The sequence below is a fragment of the Lampetra planeri genome, chromosome 17 (assembly GCF_965212315.1).
Source record: "Lampetra planeri chromosome 17, kcLamPlan1.2.h2, whole genome shotgun sequence".
NCBI lineage: Eukaryota > Metazoa > Chordata > Hyperoartia > Petromyzontiformes > Petromyzontidae > Lampetra > Lampetra planeri.
The window spans coordinates 7,324,465-7,344,417 of NC_136123.1; the positions used below are offsets into that span (position 1 = coordinate 7,324,465).

At 48.9% G+C, this 19,953-nt stretch overlaps 1 protein-coding gene across 1 annotated transcript in view; it reads left to right on the plus strand.

The window, feature by feature from the left end:
• LOC144723330 (FH1/FH2 domain-containing protein 3-like) overlaps window positions 1–19,953 on the plus strand; it is a 179,033-nt gene that overhangs the window by 77,712 nt on the left and 81,368 nt on the right. The window contains exon 4 of the mRNA XM_078602034.1: window positions 16,155–16,222. Within this exon, the coding sequence (XP_078458160.1) occupies window positions 16,155–16,222 (68 nt within the window). The remainder of the gene's footprint in view (window positions 1–16,154; window positions 16,223–19,953) is intronic.

Below are 19,953 nucleotides of genomic sequence, written 5' to 3' on the forward strand. Positions count from 1 at the left end.
GTCCCTACACAGTGCACTACCTAGTGGTGCCAGTCCCTACACAGTGCACTACCTAGTGGTGCCAGTCCCTACACAGTGCACTACCTAGTGGTGCCAGTCCCAACACAGTGCACTACCTAGCGGTGCCAATCCCTACACAGTGCACTACCTCGTGGTGCCAGTCCCTACACAGTGCACTACCTCGCGGTGCCAATCCCTACACAGTGCACTACCTAGTGGTGCCAGTCCCTACACAGTGCACTACCTCGCGGTGCCAGTCCCTACACAGTGCACTACCTAGTGGTGCCAGTCCCTACACAGTGCACTACCTCGCGGTGCCAGTCCCTACACAGTGCATTACCTAATGGTGCCAGTCCCTACACAGTGCACTACCTCGCGGTGCCAGTCCCTACACAGTGCACTACCTAGTGGTGCCAGTCCCTACACAGTGCACTACCTAGTGGTGCCAGTCCCTACACAGTGCACTACCTAGTGGTGCCAGTCCCTACACAGTGCACTACCTCGCGGTGCCAGTCCCTACACAGTGCACTACCTAGTGGTGCCAGTCCCTACACAGTGCACTACCTAGTGGTGCCAGTCCCTACACAGTGCACTACCTAGTGGTGCCAGTCCCTACACAGTGCACTACCTAGTGATGCCAGTCCCTACACAGTGCACTACCTAGTGGTGCCAGTCCCTACACAGTGCACTACCTAGCGGTGCCAATCCCTACACAGTGCACTACCTCGCGGTGCCAGTCCCTACACAGTGCACTACCTCGCGGTGCCAATCCCTACACAGTGCACTACCTAGTGGTGCCAGTCCCTACACAGTGCACTACCTCGCGGCGCCAGTCCCTACACAGTGCACTACCTAGTGGTGCCAGTCCCTACACAGTGCACTACCTCGCGGTGCCAGTCCCTACACAGTGCATTACCTAATGGTGCCAGTCCCTACACAGTGCACTACCTCGCGGTGCCAGTCCCTACACAGTGCACTACCTAGTGGTGCCAGTCCCTACACAGTGCACTACCTAGTGGTGCCAGTCCCTACACAGTGCACTACCTAGTGGTGCCAGTCCCTACACAGTGCACTACCTCGCGGTGCCAGTCCCTACACAGTGCACTACCTAGTGGTGCCAGTCCCTACACAGTGCACTACCTAGTGGTGCCAGTCCCTACACAGTGCACTACCTAGTGGTGCCAGTCCCTACACAGTGCACTACCTAGTGATGCCAGTCCCTACACAGTGCACTACCTAGTGGTGCCAGTCCCTACACAGTGCACTACCTAGCGGTGCCAATCCCTACACAGTGCACTACCTCGCGGTGCCAGTCCCTACACAGTGCACTACCTCGCGGTGCCAATCCCTACACAGTGCACTACCTAGTGGTGCCAGTCCCTACACAGTGCACTACCTCGCGGTGCCAGTCCCTACACAGTGCACTACCTAGTGGTGCCAGTCCCTACACAGTGCACTACCTCGCGGTGCCAGTCCCTACACAGTGCACTACCTAGTGGTGCCAGTCCCTACACAGTGCACTACCTAGTGGTGCCAGTCCCTACACAGTGCACTACCTAGTGGTGCCAGTCCCTACACAGTGCACTACCTCGCGGTGCCAGTCCCTACACAGTGCACTACCTAGTGGTGCCAGTCCCTACACAGTGCACTACCTAGTGGTGCCAGTCCCTACACAGTGCACTACCTAGTGGTGCCAGTCCCTACACAGTGCACTACCTAGTGATGCCAGTCCCTACACAGTGCACTACCTAGTGGTGCCAGTCCCTACACAGTGCACTACCTAGCGGTGCCAATCCCTACACAGTGCACTACCTCGCGGTGCCAGTCCCTACACAGTGCACTACCTCGCGGTGCCAATCCCTACACAGTGCACTACCTAGTGGTGCCAGTCCCTACACAGTGCACTACCTCGCGGTGCCAGTCCCTACACAGTGCACTACCTAGTGGTGCCAGTCCCTACACAGTGCACTACCTCGCGGTGCCAGTCCCTACACAGTGCACTACCTAGTGGTGCCAGTCCCTACACAGTGCACTACCTCGCGGTGCCAGTCCCTACACAGTGCACTATCTAGCGGTGCCAGTCCCTACACAGTGCACTACCTAGTGGTGCCAATCCCTACACAGTGCACTACCTAGTGATGCCAGTCCCTACACAGTGCACTACCTAGTGATGCCAGTCTCTACACAGTGCACTACCTAGTGGTGCCAGTCCCTACACAGTGCACTACCTAGTGGTGCCAGTCCCAACACAGTGCACTACCTAGCGGTGCCAATCCCTACACAGTGCACTACCTCGCGGTGCCAGTCCCTACACAGTGCACTACCTCGCGGTGCCAATCCCTAGACAGTGCACTACCTAGTGGTGCCAGTCCCTACACAGTGCACTACCTCGCGGTGCCAGTCCCTACACAGTGCACTACCTAGTGGTGCCAGTCCCTACACAGTGCACTACCTCGCGGTGCCAGTCCCTACACAGTGCACTACCTAGTGGTGCCAGTCCCTACACAGTGCACTACCTCGCGGTGCCAGTCCCTACACAGTGCACTACCTAGTGATGCCAGTCCCTACACAGTGCACTACCTAGTGATGCCAGTCTCTACACAGTGCACTACCTAGTGGTGCCAGTCCCTACACAGTGTACTACCTAGTGGTGCCAGTCCCTACACAGTGTACTACCTAGTGGTGCCAGTCCCGACACAGTGCACTACCTAGCGGTGCCAATCCCTACACAGTGCACTACCTAGTGGTGCCAGTCCCTACACAGTGCACTACCTAGTGGTGCCAGTCCCTACACAGTGTACTACCTAGCGGTGCCAGTCCCTACACAGTGCACTACCTAGCAGTGCCAATCCCTACACAGTGCACTACCTAGTGATGCCAGTCCCTACACAGTGCACTACCTAGTGATGCCAGTCCCTACACAGTGCACTACCTAGTGATGCCAGTCCCTACACAGTGCACTACCTAGTGATGCCAGTCCCTACACAGTGCACTACCTAGCGGTGCCAGTCCCTACACAGTGCACTACCTAGTGGTGCCAATCCCTACACAGTGCACTACCTAGTGGTGCCAATCCCTACACAGTGCACTACCTAGTGATGCCAGTCCCTACACAGTGCACTACCTAGTGGTGCCAGTCTCTACACAGTGCACTACCTAGTGGTGCCAGTCCCTACACAGTGCACTACCTAGTGATGCCAGTCCCTACACAGTGCACTACCTAGTGATGCCAGTCTCTGCACAGTGCACTACCTAGCGGTGCCAGTCCCTACACAGTGCACTACCTAGTGGTGCCAATCCCTACACAGTGCACTACCTAGTGGTGCCAATCCCTACACAGTGCACTACCTAGTGATGCCAGTCCCTACACAGTGCACTACCTAGTGATGCCAGTCCCTACACAGTGCACTACCTAGCGGTGCCAGTCCCTACACAGTGCACTACCTAGTGGTGCCAATCCCTACACAGTGCACTACCTAGTGGTGCCAATCCCTACACAGTGCACTACCTAGCGGCGCCAATCCCTACACAGTGCACTACCTCGCGGTGCCAGTCCCTACACAGTGCACTACCTAGTGGTGCCAGTCCCTACACAGTGCACTACCTAGCGGTGCCAATCCCTACACAGTGCACTACCTCGCGGTGCCAGTCCCTACACAGTGCACTACCTCGCGGTGCCAATCCCTACACAGTGCACTACCTAGTGGTGCCAGTCCCTACACAGTGCACTACCTCGCGGTGCCAGTCCCTACACAGTGCACTACCTAGTGGTGCCAGTCCCTACACAGTGCACTACCTCGCGGTGCCAGTCCCTACACAGTGCATTACCTAATGGTGCCAGTCCCTACACAGTGCACTACCTCGCGGTGCCAGTCCCTACACAGTGCACTACCTAGTGGTGCCAGTCCCTACACAGTGCACTACCTAGTGGTGCCAGTCCCTACACAGTGCACTACCTAGTGGTGCCAGTCCCTACACAGTGCACTACCTCGCGGTGCCAGTCCCTACACAGTGCACTACCTAGTGGTGCCAGTCCCTACACAGTGCACTACCTAGTGGTGCCAGTCCCTACACAGTGCACTACCTAGTGGTGCCAGTCCCTACACAGTGCACTACCTAGTGATGCCAGTCCCTACACAGTGCACTACCTAGTGGTGCCAGTCCCTACACAGTGCACTACCTAGCGGTGCCAATCCCTACACAGTGCACTACCTCGCGGTGCCAGTCCCTACACAGTGCACTACCTCGCGGTGCCAATCCCTACACAGTGCACTACCTAGTGGTGCCAGTCCCTACACAGTGCACTACCTCGCGGTGCCAGTCCCTACACAGTGCACTACCTAGTGGTGCCAGTCCCTACACAGTGCACTACCTCGCGGTGCCAGTCCCTACACAGTGCACTACCTAGTGGTGCCAGTCCCTACACAGTGCACTACCTAGTGGTGCCAGTCCCTACACAGTGCACTACCTAGTGGTGCCAGTCCCTACACAGTGCACTACCTCGCGGTGCCAGTCCCTACACAGTGCACTACCTAGTGGTGCCAGTCCCTACACAGTGCACTACCTAGTGGTGCCAGTCCCTACACAGTGCACTACCTAGTGGTGCCAGTCCCTACACAGTGCACTACCTAGTGATGCCAGTCCCTACACAGTGCACTACCTAGTGGTGCCAGTCCCTACACAGTGCACTACCTAGCGGTGCCAATCCCTACACAGTGCACTACCTCGCGGTGCCAGTCCCTACACAGTGCACTACCTCGCGGTGCCAATCCCTACACAGTGCACTACCTAGTGGTGCCAGTCCCTACACAGTGCACTACCTCGCGGTGCCAGTCCCTACACAGTGCACTACCTAGTGGTGCCAGTCCCTACACAGTGCACTACCTCGCGGTGCCAGTCCCTACACAGTGCACTACCTAGTGGTGCCAGTCCCTACACAGTGCACTACCTCGCGGTGCCAGTCCCTACACAGTGCACTATCTAGCGGTGCCAGTCCCTACACAGTGCACTACCTAGTGGTGCCAATCCCTACACAGTGCACTACCTAGTGATGCCAGTCCCTACACAGTGCACTACCTAGTGATGCCAGTCTCTACACAGTGCACTACCTAGTGGTGCCAGTCCCTACACAGTGCACTACCTAGTGGTGCCAGTCCCAACACAGTGCACTACCTAGCGGTGCCAATCCCTACACAGTGCACTACCTCGCGGTGCCAGTCCCTACACAGTGCACTACCTCGCGGTGCCAATCCCTAGACAGTGCACTACCTAGTGGTGCCAGTCCCTACACAGTGCACTACCTCGCGGTGCCAGTCCCTACACAGTGCACTACCTAGTGGTGCCAGTCCCTACACAGTGCACTACCTCGCGGTGCCAGTCCCTACACAGTGCACTACCTAGTGGTGCCAGTCCCTACACAGTGCACTACCTCGCGGTGCCAGTCCCTACACAGTGCACTACCTAGTGATGCCAGTCCCTACACAGTGCACTACCTAGTGATGCCAGTCTCTACACAGTGCACTACCTAGTGGTGCCAGTCCCTACACAGTGTACTACCTAGTGGTGCCAGTCCCTACACAGTGTACTACCTAGTGGTGCCAGTCCCGACACAGTGCACTACCTAGCGGTGCCAATCCCTACACAGTGCACTACCTAGTGGTGCCAGTCCCTACACAGTGCACTACCTAGTGGTGCCAGTCCCTACACAGTGTACTACCTAGCGGTGCCAGTCCCTACACAGTGCACTACCTAGCAGTGCCAATCCCTACACAGTGCACTACCTAGTGATGCCAGTCCCTACACAGTGCACTACCTAGTGATGCCAGTCCCTACACAGTGCACTACCTAGTGATGCCAGTCCCTACACAGTGCACTACCTAGTGATGCCAGTCCCTACACAGTGCACTACCTAGCGGTGCCAGTCCCTACACAGTGCACTACCTAGTGGTGCCAATCCCTACACAGTGCACTACCTAGTGGTGCCAATCCCTACACAGTGCACTACCTAGTGATGCCAGTCCCTACACAGTGCACTACCTAGTGGTGCCAGTCTCTACACAGTGCACTACCTAGTGGTGCCAGTCCCTACACAGTGCACTACCTAGTGATGCCAGTCCCTACACAGTGCACTACCTAGTGATGCCAGTCTCTGCACAGTGCACTACCTAGCGGTGCCAGTCCCTACACAGTGCACTACCTAGTGGTGCCAATCCCTACACAGTGCACTACCTAGTGGTGCCAATCCCTACACAGTGCACTACCTAGTGATGCCAGTCCCTACACAGTGCACTACCTAGTGATGCCAGTCCCTACACAGTGCACTACCTAGCGGTGCCAGTCCCTACACAGTGCACTACCTAGTGGTGCCAATCCCTACACAGTGCACTACCTAGTGGTGCCAATCCCTACACAGTGCACTACCTAGCGGCGCCAACAGTGCCCGTTAATTTAACGAAAAGGCCCCGATATAAATAAACGAGCGTCAGCGAGCCTTTGTGCCGCATCGCTTTAACCTTTAACTGCAGAACGCGAACGACATTTAGAATCTGCGATTAAACACCAGGGCGATTGTCCGCGTCGCATCCGTGCCACGGTCGTGGGTCAAGCACGGCCCCTCGGCGGCAATGGTTTCTACCTTTTGAGAAAAAATAAAAGCGGAACAAAAATAAGAAAGAGCGGCGTCCATGGAGGGCGTGCGTACACTCACTGCCAAGCCGTGGACTTGCCCACAGTATTCTTCCCACAGTCCAGCCTTTGTGTGAGTTGTTGTTTCCTTAGGGCCACGCATAAAGACGTATTGTCCATACACAGACTTGTGCTCTTCTTAGCCCAGTTTTAAGCTTCGCAGCACGCATGGGAATTATGGAGAGGTCAGGGATTTTTTTGTCGATTTTTTTTTATGTAAATAAAAAAATAAATGGCTGCCCAAAACAAAAAAAATTTGCCATTTCAAAATAAAAAAAAACGCGGAAAAGCTGTAATTGTGAAATAAATAAATAACGCGCCGCTGCATTTATTTACGTGCTGCCGGGGGTTTTGTTATTTTGGAAAAAAATGTGCACAAGTTGAGTGCGGTCGGATTCGGACGAAAACCTCCATCTCCAGGTCTGCGCTGCCGTGGCTCTCCGTCGTCGGCGGAGACCTGCGTGTGCCGGCGTGCGTAGCGCTCCATTTCCACGCAGCTGTTTCATGTCACAAACAGTGGGGCAAAAAAATGTAAATACAGTCAAGTCTCAGTGCGGGTGGCCAGGAAAGGAGTTAAGTATGCGGTCTTTGCGAGAGAGGCATTTGTTTGTTACAGCCTTCGGTGCATCACCGAACTCTTCGCTCGGGACTGCGGGGGCTGTGTTGCGCCGCTGAGCGTACGGTGGCGATTTCTGTGTGGGGTTGGTGCCAGGCTGCGGTGGGGGGCTTGCATCTGGGAGTCTGCCGGGGGAACACGTGTGTTCCGAGCGTCTGGCCACGCTGGAGGTGGTCGCGCGCTTTTTTTTTCTTCTTCTTCATCCCGTTTCATGCGAAACAGACATCCCCATATTTATATATGAATCGAGAGAATTAAAAGGCACGGTTGGATAAACAGTCGAGAATGCCGCTGTTCATCTGGCTCATCCCTGTCGCCGGTTATATGATAGCCGACTAAAGATATAAGAGCAAGAATGCGTTCTCAACCCTACACATGTGGCTTCAATGTCGACGTTTTGCCGTTAATCCGGCTATTTTTAGTTTTTCTACTTTTTTTAATTCTTCTATTCCGTTCCATTTATGCCCCTAGTTCACAGCTGCTCCTATAAAACCATGCACTAGTTTCTTGAATTCTTTCATGTGCTCCCTTTAATACTTCTGAAGAGATATTGTTCAATAATCGAGGGTCATCGCATTCCAATAAATACTATGCACAAACAATCTAGATGCCAGTTTTATGCACCAGGATGCTTACCGAGGCATCTCTTTAGTTCGCCATTTGTACGGTGATGGACGCGGGCTCTTAGCTGGGTCACCGAGAGGTTTATCGTGATTGCCTGAAACTGTGGAGCCCTCTATTTTTGTGACCCTTTCAGGCAGTTACCTCGGCCGTCCAGATAATGTGCTGTGGAAACACAGTCAATTAAGCATACCATCCTTGATTGATGGAACATCCTGTCTTCTGGCTCGGGCACATTCAAGGCTCCATAACATAATTGAAAATTGCTGGTGTCGTGGCCTTTGTGTGTACAATAAATTTCCCTGTAATTATTCCATTTTCCCATCGGAGTGTGTGCATGGCCTTGCTACAGATGTGCTGGGTGCGGTTCAGTGTAGGCACTTCAATTTTTGTCAGCATCAGTGACCCTGAGGAGCTGTATGGAGCGCCTCCAGAGAGCATTCGACCTACTCTCTCACGCTGGCGAGACATCTTGTAAATAGCAGGAGTAACCCCCACATTTCCCCATATCATGCACGACAGGTCGATTGACTAAACTGTGGTGAAGACCCATCTTTATTGCTTTGTCGAGAAAGACGGGAGGATTTAAGAAACCCGTAAATGTCTTTCAATCGCCGTGTTGAGAGACCAAACTGGCGACTTCTGGGTTGCAAATCCGGTGCTCGTGTAGCCGTCGATATTCTTGTCAGGTATTTTATCGCTTTCTGCAAAAGACATGCAGGGCAGAGGGGTTCGAAATTGTGAAGCGTGTTCAGGCCTGACGACAGATGTACCATGTGCAACTAACTCAATAAGGCCGCTGTATTTCGAGAGAAGAAAAAAGTAAGTGATAATGCAGTTGCTTTAATTGTGTAATTCTTCAGCAGTGTTTATTTTCACACCTTGGTGTCATCGCACCGATTGGCATGTCCGTCAAGGGCAAGCTCATACTTCGTCGTACATTGATGAGCATGGCGCGAATAACACAACTCTAATACCAGAGTGCAATAAACCCGTTTACGATGCCGCTGCCAAGTTAATAGGAAGTATTGGGCCGCGCCACCAAGAGAGCAGGGTATGGAGACGTGATTTTACATTGTGCACCACAAGAGAACTCAACGCCGTAGTTGCCGAGATAACAAAACGACAACTGGACAGTGATTGTTCCTGTCTGAGAGCCTTCCCCACAATGAATGCATGGCACGCAGTTAGTCGATTGGCGAGTCGTGTATGGTGGTAGTATTAAGCGTGGCTACTCCCACCGCTTCCTAGACTGTTGGCAGCTTGGAGGAGTAGGCCAACTATGCCACACAGAGGGGCTCTCGAGAGCTCCTGCGAGCGGAGACTCTTCCGCCAGCAATGTCGCAGGCAAACAATTGAAGGGCCGCACTTCGACCTGTACTCGGGCACAGCACGAGCAAAGATGACGGGGCATTTGCACAATCCTCAATGCAGTGACGATTTTGTACATCGATTTAAAAGCACCCAAGACGAAAACCCTGTGATTGAACCATTAGCTATGCCAAGGGTCGGCAAACTGCGGCTCCGGAGCCGCATGCGGCTCTTTAACAACTGATTTCGTGACGTTGTTGTTCATTGAGGACCGCCGACTCGTATTCACATGCATTGGCGGCTCTTGAAATGTTGAGTTTTTTTTACGGAATTCGAACATCAAGTGGCTCTTCTTGTTATTTTGGTTGACGGCCCATGAACTATACTCTCCGTCCACCGCTTCGCGAATCTTTTCCCATTTTAGGGAGCTGATTCTTCCTACTCGCCTCCTTCCCATGCTCGTGTGGCTGTAGTCCATCTTGCTGGCGCGCCGCGCGATCACCGCCGCATCTCCGCGTTGGTGCTGCCCCCCCAATCGCGCGAGTTCTGTGAGACGTGCCGCGATGGCCGCACGGCGCTGCAGCAGCCACGGAGCGCTCCTGCAAAGCGATTCGCTCTGCGCTGGTGGGGTGCTGCGCTAGGCGAGATGTTGACTCCCTCGCAAGGTATGCAGGAGGTCGTAGGTTCGATCCCGACCCTGACGCCTGCTGCTGTATATTTGGAGTTTGCATGTTCTCTTTCTCTTCCTCCCGTGGTCGTGTGTATTTTTCCGGGTCCTCCGGTTTTTCCCTCCCCATTTAGAGTCAACATTCGTTTAGAGTATGTGGCTGCTATACATTTCCACATGATAAGCCACTTTGTTGAGCTATCATTTGTGGCCAGGTCACTTCTGCAAAAGAGCTATGAGCTCAGTAGTGGGCCTTACCTGGTAAAATAAAAAGTAGTCGAGTTTAGGTAGCACAAAGCGTGCAGACGTGTAGAGTGCTTCAATTAGAAAAAAATGTTGGAAAGGAAACATTTCCTTGGATGCCAATGATCCTCTTTTTTTATGAAAAGGAACAGGAAAAAAAAAACCCTTCGCCTGTGTTTTGGCAAGGAGTTGAAAAGAATTCAGGATGGGAATTGTCTCGAACCATCGCCGGCTTTGGCAGGATTGGGCGTCTGGGCATCATTTTATGCTGACGCCTCTGCGTGGATTGAGCATCATTTCCAATTTGAGCTGTGCGTGCGTGTGCGCGTGTGTGTGTCTGAGCGGCTCATCTAAGTTTAATCGGCCGCTTGTCGCGTATCGGTGTCAACATGTTGTGTTTGTTGATAGGGAGCAAAGAGAGACGGTTGCACGATCATCTCCACTGTTCATGAACTGCAACACAAATGAGAACATTCTGTGTTAATAAGTTGCGGCCAATAGAAATAAGAGACAATTCTAAAGTCTTGTGAAAGAGTCTTGTTTGTTTTTGCAATAAATCGATCACGAAACAATCCCACCGAACGTTATGTGATTTGCAAAATGCTCATTGGATCCTATGAGGCATGTCAGGTATATCTCATGATCAATACATCCATCAGTGTTAGATATGTTATTAACAACAACTTCCATATATCTGTATAGTTTCAATGCATACTTGGTTCATGCTCAAATTGGAAGTGCTCTTAATGTGAACAACAAAGTTCATAGTTATCTAACACGTCTCTTAAGTGGATTAAAATATTAACATTTTCACCGGTTTTAAAAATACATGAAAATTGCTACGGGTTAATATGTGCGAGAAAATTCGCTAATACCACCCTAAAGCAAAACCTTTAAAGAATTCCACATGAATCTGAGGCACCTGTAGACTTTCATGGGGATTATTTAAATGCTGAAGTTTTGTTTGGAAGGAAAGGTTCCATGCAAGTTAATGCTTATTTTTTATGCGGCTAAAAAAAGAAAAACCCAAGAAGCTGTTTTGTATTTTAGGTTGATTTGCAGTTTGTTTAAATTCAAAAATTCTGGAGAAAGTATTCGTGGCATGGCAAGGCACAATACTACACAAAGACATGGATTATGAAAAAAAGTTGCATGTGCATACGTGCAGGAATTAATACAGCCAAATGTTTTAGTGCTATTTGGGTACCTTCATGGCAAATGTGTAATAATGCACCACGTGTTGTTACAAGGCAGTAAAGTGTGTCAACTCAATATTTTTTTTTCAACAAGTGTTTTTCTCTGGCTCACTGGGGATAGCTCAAGTGTTACCTCTGGCAGTGTTAACACCGTCTGTGCCCGTTACAGTCGGTTCAAATTGAACACGGTGAAATGAATTCAGTTGACCTCAAATTGAAGTCTTTTATGGTGGTAAAAGTTAAAGGTGCAGCCTTGAAATTGCTTGCTGATGCCTTTGCTGCGGGAAGGGCCTCCACTCGAGGAAGCTTTAGAGAGCCAGACATTTTCTAAGAGGAGGGAGGACCGACACTCTACTCTACCACACAATTCCTGCCAAATGACTAACCCTGTTTTAATGCTGGGTAAACAGAGGCCGGGAGATTTAAGAAACTTGCCCATTCTTTCTTTCATCTCCTACACTGGGATTACAAGTCCATTGTGCTAACCATCACACACACCATGGCAGTATCCCTACAGTGGAACTGAGAATGATTCATATTCACAGGGGAAATTACCTTGGAGGGCCTCGGACAATGTATCGACGATCATAAATACTGACTATATTTTACTCTCGGAGATTCCATTGAAAATGTGAGTATCTTTTGCAAGAGCGACCTGGCTTAATATTTGACGACAGAACAGCACGATTGGCTACGTACGGTGCAAAGGAAGTTGAACGTAGATACATGCAGTGCAGTTTAGACCTAAACACAGAGAGCTAAAGTGATCTGCAAGTTCAGTATTACATCAGGTGGAGATTGTGAAAACGAGCAAAGAAACATGCAATGGTGGACCACACAGAACTGCATAAAATGAGTGGTTGCATTTTGCTGAACTCTGAAAAAAAAAAGATCAGTGCACCAGACCAAGGAGGTCAAAGTGCTGAGCAGCTATCGCTGAGATTTCGGGTCGAATTTGGGTGGCCACCCACGATTACACTGAGGTCTTGGGTGTAGTGCGTTGATGGTCTCAGCCTGGTGACCATAGATTGGATGAAAATAAATGACAATTGGTTTTACATTTTAATTTGTCTGAATTCCAGTTGTGAGAAGCATTTTTTTCTTCATAGCGGATTGACCGTCACGTGACGATCTCACGTCAGAGTAAGCGACAGAGTGCGCCACTTAATGTGTAAGCAATTAAAATCGCACATTCAGGATATTCCAGAAGTCTTGTGAAATAAACCATCCAGTTATTCTCTGACCCAGGGAGCACATTCACTTCTGCGAGATGGTTTCTTCATCTCATAATATTTCGCCAACAGTAAACCACTGTGTCTGTGGGGCCTTTCTGGCCGGTGTTAAAAAATGATGAAAAATAAGTTTTACCCTTCATCATGGCAATAAAACAGGAGGTGTTAAGATGTCCAAACACCAAATAGATACCTTGTGCAAGGCGTCAATTCTGCATTAACCACACGTACTTGTGGCAAAGCATGCAAAGAAACCTGCTCTAATAATACATGCATTGTCTTGCACTCCTTCAAGAGAGGAGTAGCACAACTACAAAAACTCTGTCTTGAAGTTCTCTCTTGGCTAGCATTCCTCAACATTGGCGTTTAGCTTCTGAACATATAGCCACGTGCAAGAATAGAATATAATCTCATGATGCATGCTGATAAAAAAGCAGGAATTTTTAAAAAGAAACTCAAAACATTTATATATATATAAAATAGAGTACACACATATATAGTTTGTATAATAACGTGCTGATGTCTAATGCAGGATATTGCACGGAAACAGATGTGTACATTTCTTAAGGCATAAAAGCTACGTTTGTGAAAATGAACCTCAAACACTGATCCAAAAGTGTATAATTGTCTTAAATGAAAGCCATTCTTGCCAGAGTTTATTTATACTCTTGCCTTAGAGCATTCTTTGAACCCCTCTCATCTTAGCGGACACATTGTTTCAGGGAAACATTCTGTTAGTGGTGTGTGCAATTAGGTAATAATAGTAATGTTTCTCAGGAAAGTTTCAATGACCTGGAAAGTATAAGGGTCTTTTGCTTTTAGTTTGTAAGAAGCCAAGAAATCAAACGGCTTCTCAGGGCGCTTCTTGGTTATACTTGTTACTTGATTTGCTGTAATCAGCCCGTGATTGGAATTAATCAGAAGAAAAATGCGCAGACTTTTGCCGCATTATTTGGTGATCCTATCCTTTGGCTTTCGGCAGCAATTACTGCGCTGGCAAAAAAGGATTCTCTGACGGGCGGAATGGGAAAAATGCAACTTAATTGAAAACTAAGTCAGGTGGTGGCCTTGCCGCCACAGAAAAGTATTCCAGCCACGCCAACACCCACATTCTTCAAAACAAGAGGTACTGGGCCACGGAGCAATTGGGAATTTTCTGTACAAATAGCCTCATACAGCTTAACACATAGAGCCTTCGTTGTTTCCCGCCCCCCCCCCCACCTTTATTCCTCCTTAAATGCACTTAGGGGTTATGTTTTCTTAAAGGCTGATGTTGCTTTTGAGCACAGCAGCGGCGGCGAGCGGTGAGCAACATCTCGCTTGGCTTTTGTCACTTCGAGCGTTCGCGACCCAAGCTTTTGATCTCGTGCCGATCGAGGCCGCGCGTGGATCGGCAGCTTCGGCCGCACTGTGGCCGAGAGCCCGCGGCGAATTGCGAGCTCGAAAGGCCGCGTCGTGTCACCGTGACACGAAGGGGAGAAAAAAAACCCACTGGCGACATCAGATCGTAAATTGAGCGATTTGTTTCCTCACTCGAACTACCACCACCACCTCCCTCCCTCACTCCTCTTCCACGCCGTGACCCAACGCAATTCGACTGTGTTGTGGTGAGGGCTGAACGATTTTGGGAAAATATCAAATTGCGATGTTTCTGACCGATATTGCGAAGCTTCAGTTCGATATTCACTGTGTAATAGATTTAAAACATGTGATGGAGCATTACCACATGATACCATCAAATTATGAACTGCTCTATATATTATAATGCAAGGATGAGAACTTAAAAGATATTAATTGCTTCCAACATGTATTTATTAAAATGTTTTAATTGAAATCAAAACAATCAAACAGAGAACAATTGTTAAGTTAAAGAAAAAAAGTTATAATTATAAAAAATAAAACAATTCCAATAATAAAGTAATAGGACTTTTAAAATCTCAAAAAAATCGCAGCCTTTGCGATTTGCTTAATCGCATTGTTTAAAATTCGCGATTTCGATTTGAAATCGATTAATCGTTCAGCCCGAGTTGTTGTCAAATGAGCAACGCCCGGTTGGTTTGTCTCGCGCGTGCGAAATTTCCCCGTGCGAAGAAAAGATGCGATCAGATACACGTAGCCGGGCGAGGAGGCTGTCTGGAGATAAAAGCCTCACAGTTGATGAGCGCTTGATGCGAGAGGTGGAGACGCTAACACAAACATTCATTTGTCTCGTCGCAGCCACTCTTTCATTGTCGGAGGGGGGGGAAAAACCAACATCATCATGAAGGCAGTAAATCTTGTGCTTGGGAGTGGAGTGGTGGAGAAGTGCTTGGCTCGTTGCTGCTATGAATCTGGCGGCTCCAAGTTCAATGCCCTTCCCTGGCCAACATTGAGTAGTATCTGAACCAATCTTGGGCCACCCTTTTCCACCGACCTGCACTGAACAGCCTGGTTAGGCATGTATGTATGCAGTGCCGGATTAAGCTAGTGCAGGGCCTGTAGCATATGTTATAAAGGAGGCCCTAAATAAATGAAAACGCGTTAAATATTAAGACACAAACTTTTTAACTCGCATAATAAAGTAATTGTATTTTTTTATTTGCTATACAGCCAGATAATACGGCAAATCGCTAACCTTAAACACCCAGTCGTTCATAAAAGTTGAAGGCAGTATCGTACTCTAGTAATAGAGCAAGTGCAGAATCACTGAACCGGAATTGATAGCTTGAAAGCATTTAGCGCGGGGCCCTTGAAGGTGCGGGGCCTGTTGCATATGCTACTTTTGCTACTAGGATAATCCGGCACTGTATGTATGTATGTGTGTTGAACTTCTTTCGCACCGTACGTAGCCAACCGTGCTAATCAGAGGTGCGGTGGGGGGGAAGGACAACAAACTAAACACAAAGCCCCCCCCCACCATGAGCAGCACAGCAGTGGATTGGCAAAGGGCCGTAAATTGTCACTTGTAATTATTATTACATAAGCCTTGTACTGCATTGCACATACAAAAACACACAAAACGAACCGCAGATGCCATGCTATTTAAAATACGATGGGGAGGAAGTCATTCCAAGAAGCGTCCATTTATTGTAACAACAGTACTACCGGATGACCATACGCTGAACGTCTCCTTTTCAGAATTGTAATTACATTGCACGCTAATTCTTTATGCACACAATATCATTCAATCATCCATCAAGTTATACTGGTAGGAACCACCTGGTTCCACCAGCCCACAGGGGATTATTGTGTCCGTCCGTCGTGCATCCAAAAATGGGAGGGGTGGGGCTGGGTGGAGAGGGGAGGGTGGGGAGGGGCTGGGTGGGGAGGGTAGGGAGGGTTTGGGTGGGGAGGGTGGGGCTGGATGGGGCGTGGGAGGGGTGGGGCTGGGTGGGGAGAGGCTGGTCACCCCGTGGTGCCCTTATAAAACTCAACGTTTAACCTACTCACGCCGGCTTGTGCCCACCCTCACAGTCGGCCATATTTGCGGAATACACCACGAAGCCGTTGACCCTGGCCATTGACCGAGCAACCCAACGTTCCTACCAACTCCCTCTGCAGGAATGTGTTAATGGCTTGTTGTGTTGTCGCTTTGTGTCCTGCAGAAAAGCTGAACAATTCTACAGGCCGGGAACTCAGGAGAGCCCTTTTCTCCTTAAAGCAAATTTTCCAGGTGAGTCAAAGGGCTTCTGACGTAACAGACTTAAATCCATTTACATTTCTAGCATTGATTACCGGTAAAGTTTAAGCTGAAATGCCACTATCCTTCACTTGCTTACATTTCAAATTACAAAATTGTATTTGTAATGATGCTATGAGCTAAAAACTATTTAAAAAAATATGTATTTACCACGTAAGGCACAATGAGCTATATAGCTCATTTTTCCGAAGTGACCTGGCCACAAATGATAGCTCAACAAAGTGGCTTATCATCATGTGGAAACGTAGTGCAGCCAAATACTCTAAGCATATGTTTCTAAATGTGGAGAGAAAAACCGGAGGACCCGAGGAAAGATCCACGCGACCACAGGGAGAACGTGCAAACTCCAAATATACAGGCGTCAGGGTTGAGATTGAACCCACGACTTCCTGTATACCAGGCGAGGTAGCTAACAATTTGCCATCGCGATGCGGCATTACCAGTATGGTGTGACACCGGGTGGTAGCACAGCGGTCGAGCTCGCAGCTCGCAAGGAGAAGGTTGAAAGTTCAAATTCCTGGCTGGCGGTTGACTCAGCCCATCATCCCCGCAGGGGCGATATAATAAGTACCACTTTGTGAGTAAGTCCATCATTGGTCGTCCAATGAATAGACTCGCCCCCATAATGAAAATGTGGGATCTGCACCACTGGCACATTGCTTTAAATGGAAGATGAGCACTGTCTCAATACTCATTCGAGCAAGACGTGGTGTATGTATCTTGACTTGAAGCTTTTGTGACTACAGGAATTAATATTGTTTGCGTCTTTCAGTAAAGTCACAATGATTGGTTAAAAAAACGACGTTTCGATCGCAACACAAGCGACCTGATGACGGTCGCTTGTGTTGCGATCGAAACGTCGTAGTTTTTTATTTTTTTACCTATCTACATGACTTTACCGAAAGACCCAAAGAATACGGTGTATGTATGTTAAACTTCTTTCGCGCAGTAACGTAGCCAACCGTGCTAATCTGGCAACGTCAATGATTTCGCTTGGCTGAAACTACGGACATCGCCACCGCTCCTGCTGCTGACCTTGAGCCTCTTTGCAGAGTCACTGGCGTCGGCGGGGAAAGCGGCGGAGTCGGAGAAGCCGCTGGGTGGGATGCGTAGAGGGCAGCGCTGCGGGTTGGGGGTCCGGGTGCGGGGGCTGACTGGAAACAGAGCAGAGAGATGTGCCAATCACGAGGCGGCCCTCTCGATGGTTTGCTTTTTTCTAGCAGAAGTAAGCGGTGGCGGGAGGGGTTGAGGGGGTGGGGGGTGGAGATGAGGTTAGTTGCCAGAGAGACTTCTCCCTGCCGCCCCCACGGCACTGAGTGCTGATGGATTGATGTGTCTCCGGCTGCCAGCTCGGCGGGGCTTGTGAAAGCAAATGCCCCTGAGTGTGCCACACTTCCGCTCGCGAAGAGCGGAGATGGTAAGAGCGAAGGATGGGGCACGTCGACGTGGCAATTGGAAGAGAGAAATTGGTTGGTGGTAGCCGGGGAGGCGGGTGGGAGTGGGGATAGAGGGAGGTTTTTTATATACTCTTAGTTCTTTCCGTAAAGTCACGTAGGTAAAAAATGAAATTAATAAAATAAGAAAATCACGACGTTTCGGAGGCAACGCAAGTCTCCGTCATCAGGTGGGACCATCATAGCCAGACTTGATGCAGCAAATCTGGCTGTGACGGTCCCACCTGATGACGGAGACTTGTGTTGCCTCCGAAACGTCGTGATTTTATTATTTTATTAATTTCATTTTTTTACCTACGTGCCTGTACCGAAAGAACTAAGAGTATGAATCCTTGCAGTCACGAAAGCTTCAAATCTAGGTTTTTTTTTGCTCAGGAGAGGCAAAGGAGTGGCTGAGAAAGGAGCTGTAAACAAGATTATTGTACGGAAATTTCAACGAAGGAGAAAAAGTTACGATGTGTAGATAAAACGGGTGAAGTACAAGTAAAATAACAGAAAGGGGAGGTGCAAGGAATGTGCAAAAACATGAGCTTAAAAGAAAACTGAAATAAGTAGACGGAATAATTAGAAGAACCTGTTAAACTAAAAGGTGGAGAGGAAACGACTAAATGTTCATCAGGAGCTACTCACGAGTCATCCTGTCAATCCTCCAGCCTCTTACTGGTATGTGGAGTAACAGTTTTTTTTGTTTTACAGTGGCAGGATAGGTCCTTAACTTTAGGAATCTTTGAGGGGTGTAACAAGATCTCTTCCTTCTGACTGCCTGGCAGCAAACGACCCATGGCACCTGCCCCACTGCACTCTGTGTGATGTACAGATACGGAGAGAATCAAAATCGCGAGGGCCCATCACAACTCCGGAAATAATAGAGCATATTTTTGGTCTCCGATCATATTGTTTACAAAGTTTTTTTGTTCGTCTGCCGCCCCCGCTTTAAAAAAGGAACTGCCTCAGAAATCCACTCGAATGCCCTTAGCCAGGCAGAGGAAGCCATCAAGCACAAATTGAAGGACCTGCCATGGCTTGTTTGTAGGGTTCAACGGAGGACAAGGGAAAGTTTACGTCCAATAATTATATTTTTGCACAACGAAAATAAATACCAATGGCTCCTTTAAAAGATAAATTGCACGGCGATGAAAACTTTTTGCACAGCTCAAATATATGTAAATATACCACGTTGTTTTCTTTGAATGCCTCTGAAACAGATTACGATTATTATTATTCATCGTTTCATTATTAAATAAATTTGCAAAGAAGAGCTAAATGTAGCTGCTCAGGATATATTGCTGACAGAGTAAGAAGAAGGCTCGCTTTTGTTTCTATTCTGTGTGGCTCATACCGGGTAGTAAATTCAGCCGTGACACGAGCACTCAGTGTCCCACTTGTGCAAATAATGTGCGAGAGAATCTTTAGAATTGGAAAGAGGATGGGTCAACCAGTGTGCATCAACGTATTTTTTAAAGAATGCTGTACAGCGGCTCACGCGCTCACAGTTGGACATTTCAACAAACTCAGAAATAAATCTCAATCCACACGAACTTTGCACCCAGAGGTTTGTGTATCTCTCGGAAAACATCGTCACCCTCTTTGCCAGTGCTTCACATTCACGAGAACGTTGTTTAGCTTCCGCGGGAGATTTCTCCCGTTATTATTTACACACGAGCTGCAGCAGAAAACAAATATTCCTCCCTTTTATTTCCTTTCCAAGAACCCTCCTACCACCGTTAGAGGACAACGATCAGGAGCACCAGATTTTCAGGAGAGGGAGGAGCAAAGGGAAGAAGGGGAGAGGGGCGGGCGGATAATGTAAACAAACAAAACCAAAAATAAAATAACATGAACGCGATGGCCCACTTTATCAATATTGTTTTCCTCTAGGAGCGACGGTCAGCCTGTGTTTGCAGAAATGGTGTAGTGCCAAGAGTAAAATAAATCCTCCTGTAATTAAGGTCTCGCTCAAAGGTAGAAGACATGTGAAATGGATAAGGGGCGAGGTCTATGGTGGGTGGATTAAAGATCACCGCACTAGTTTGTAAGGGAATCAAGGTGCCAGAGTGATATCATCATTGCAGGGTTGAGGGATAACCTTTGGCGACAGCTCAGGAGGTGGTGATCTCATCCCCAAGACACGAAACTTCGCTCACAAATTCATTGCTCCCTTCCCTTACCTGAGATTTATATATATATGTGTGTACGAGACAAGTTAATAGGGGAAACATTGCACAATGACACTTCATCTGAAGAGTTTAT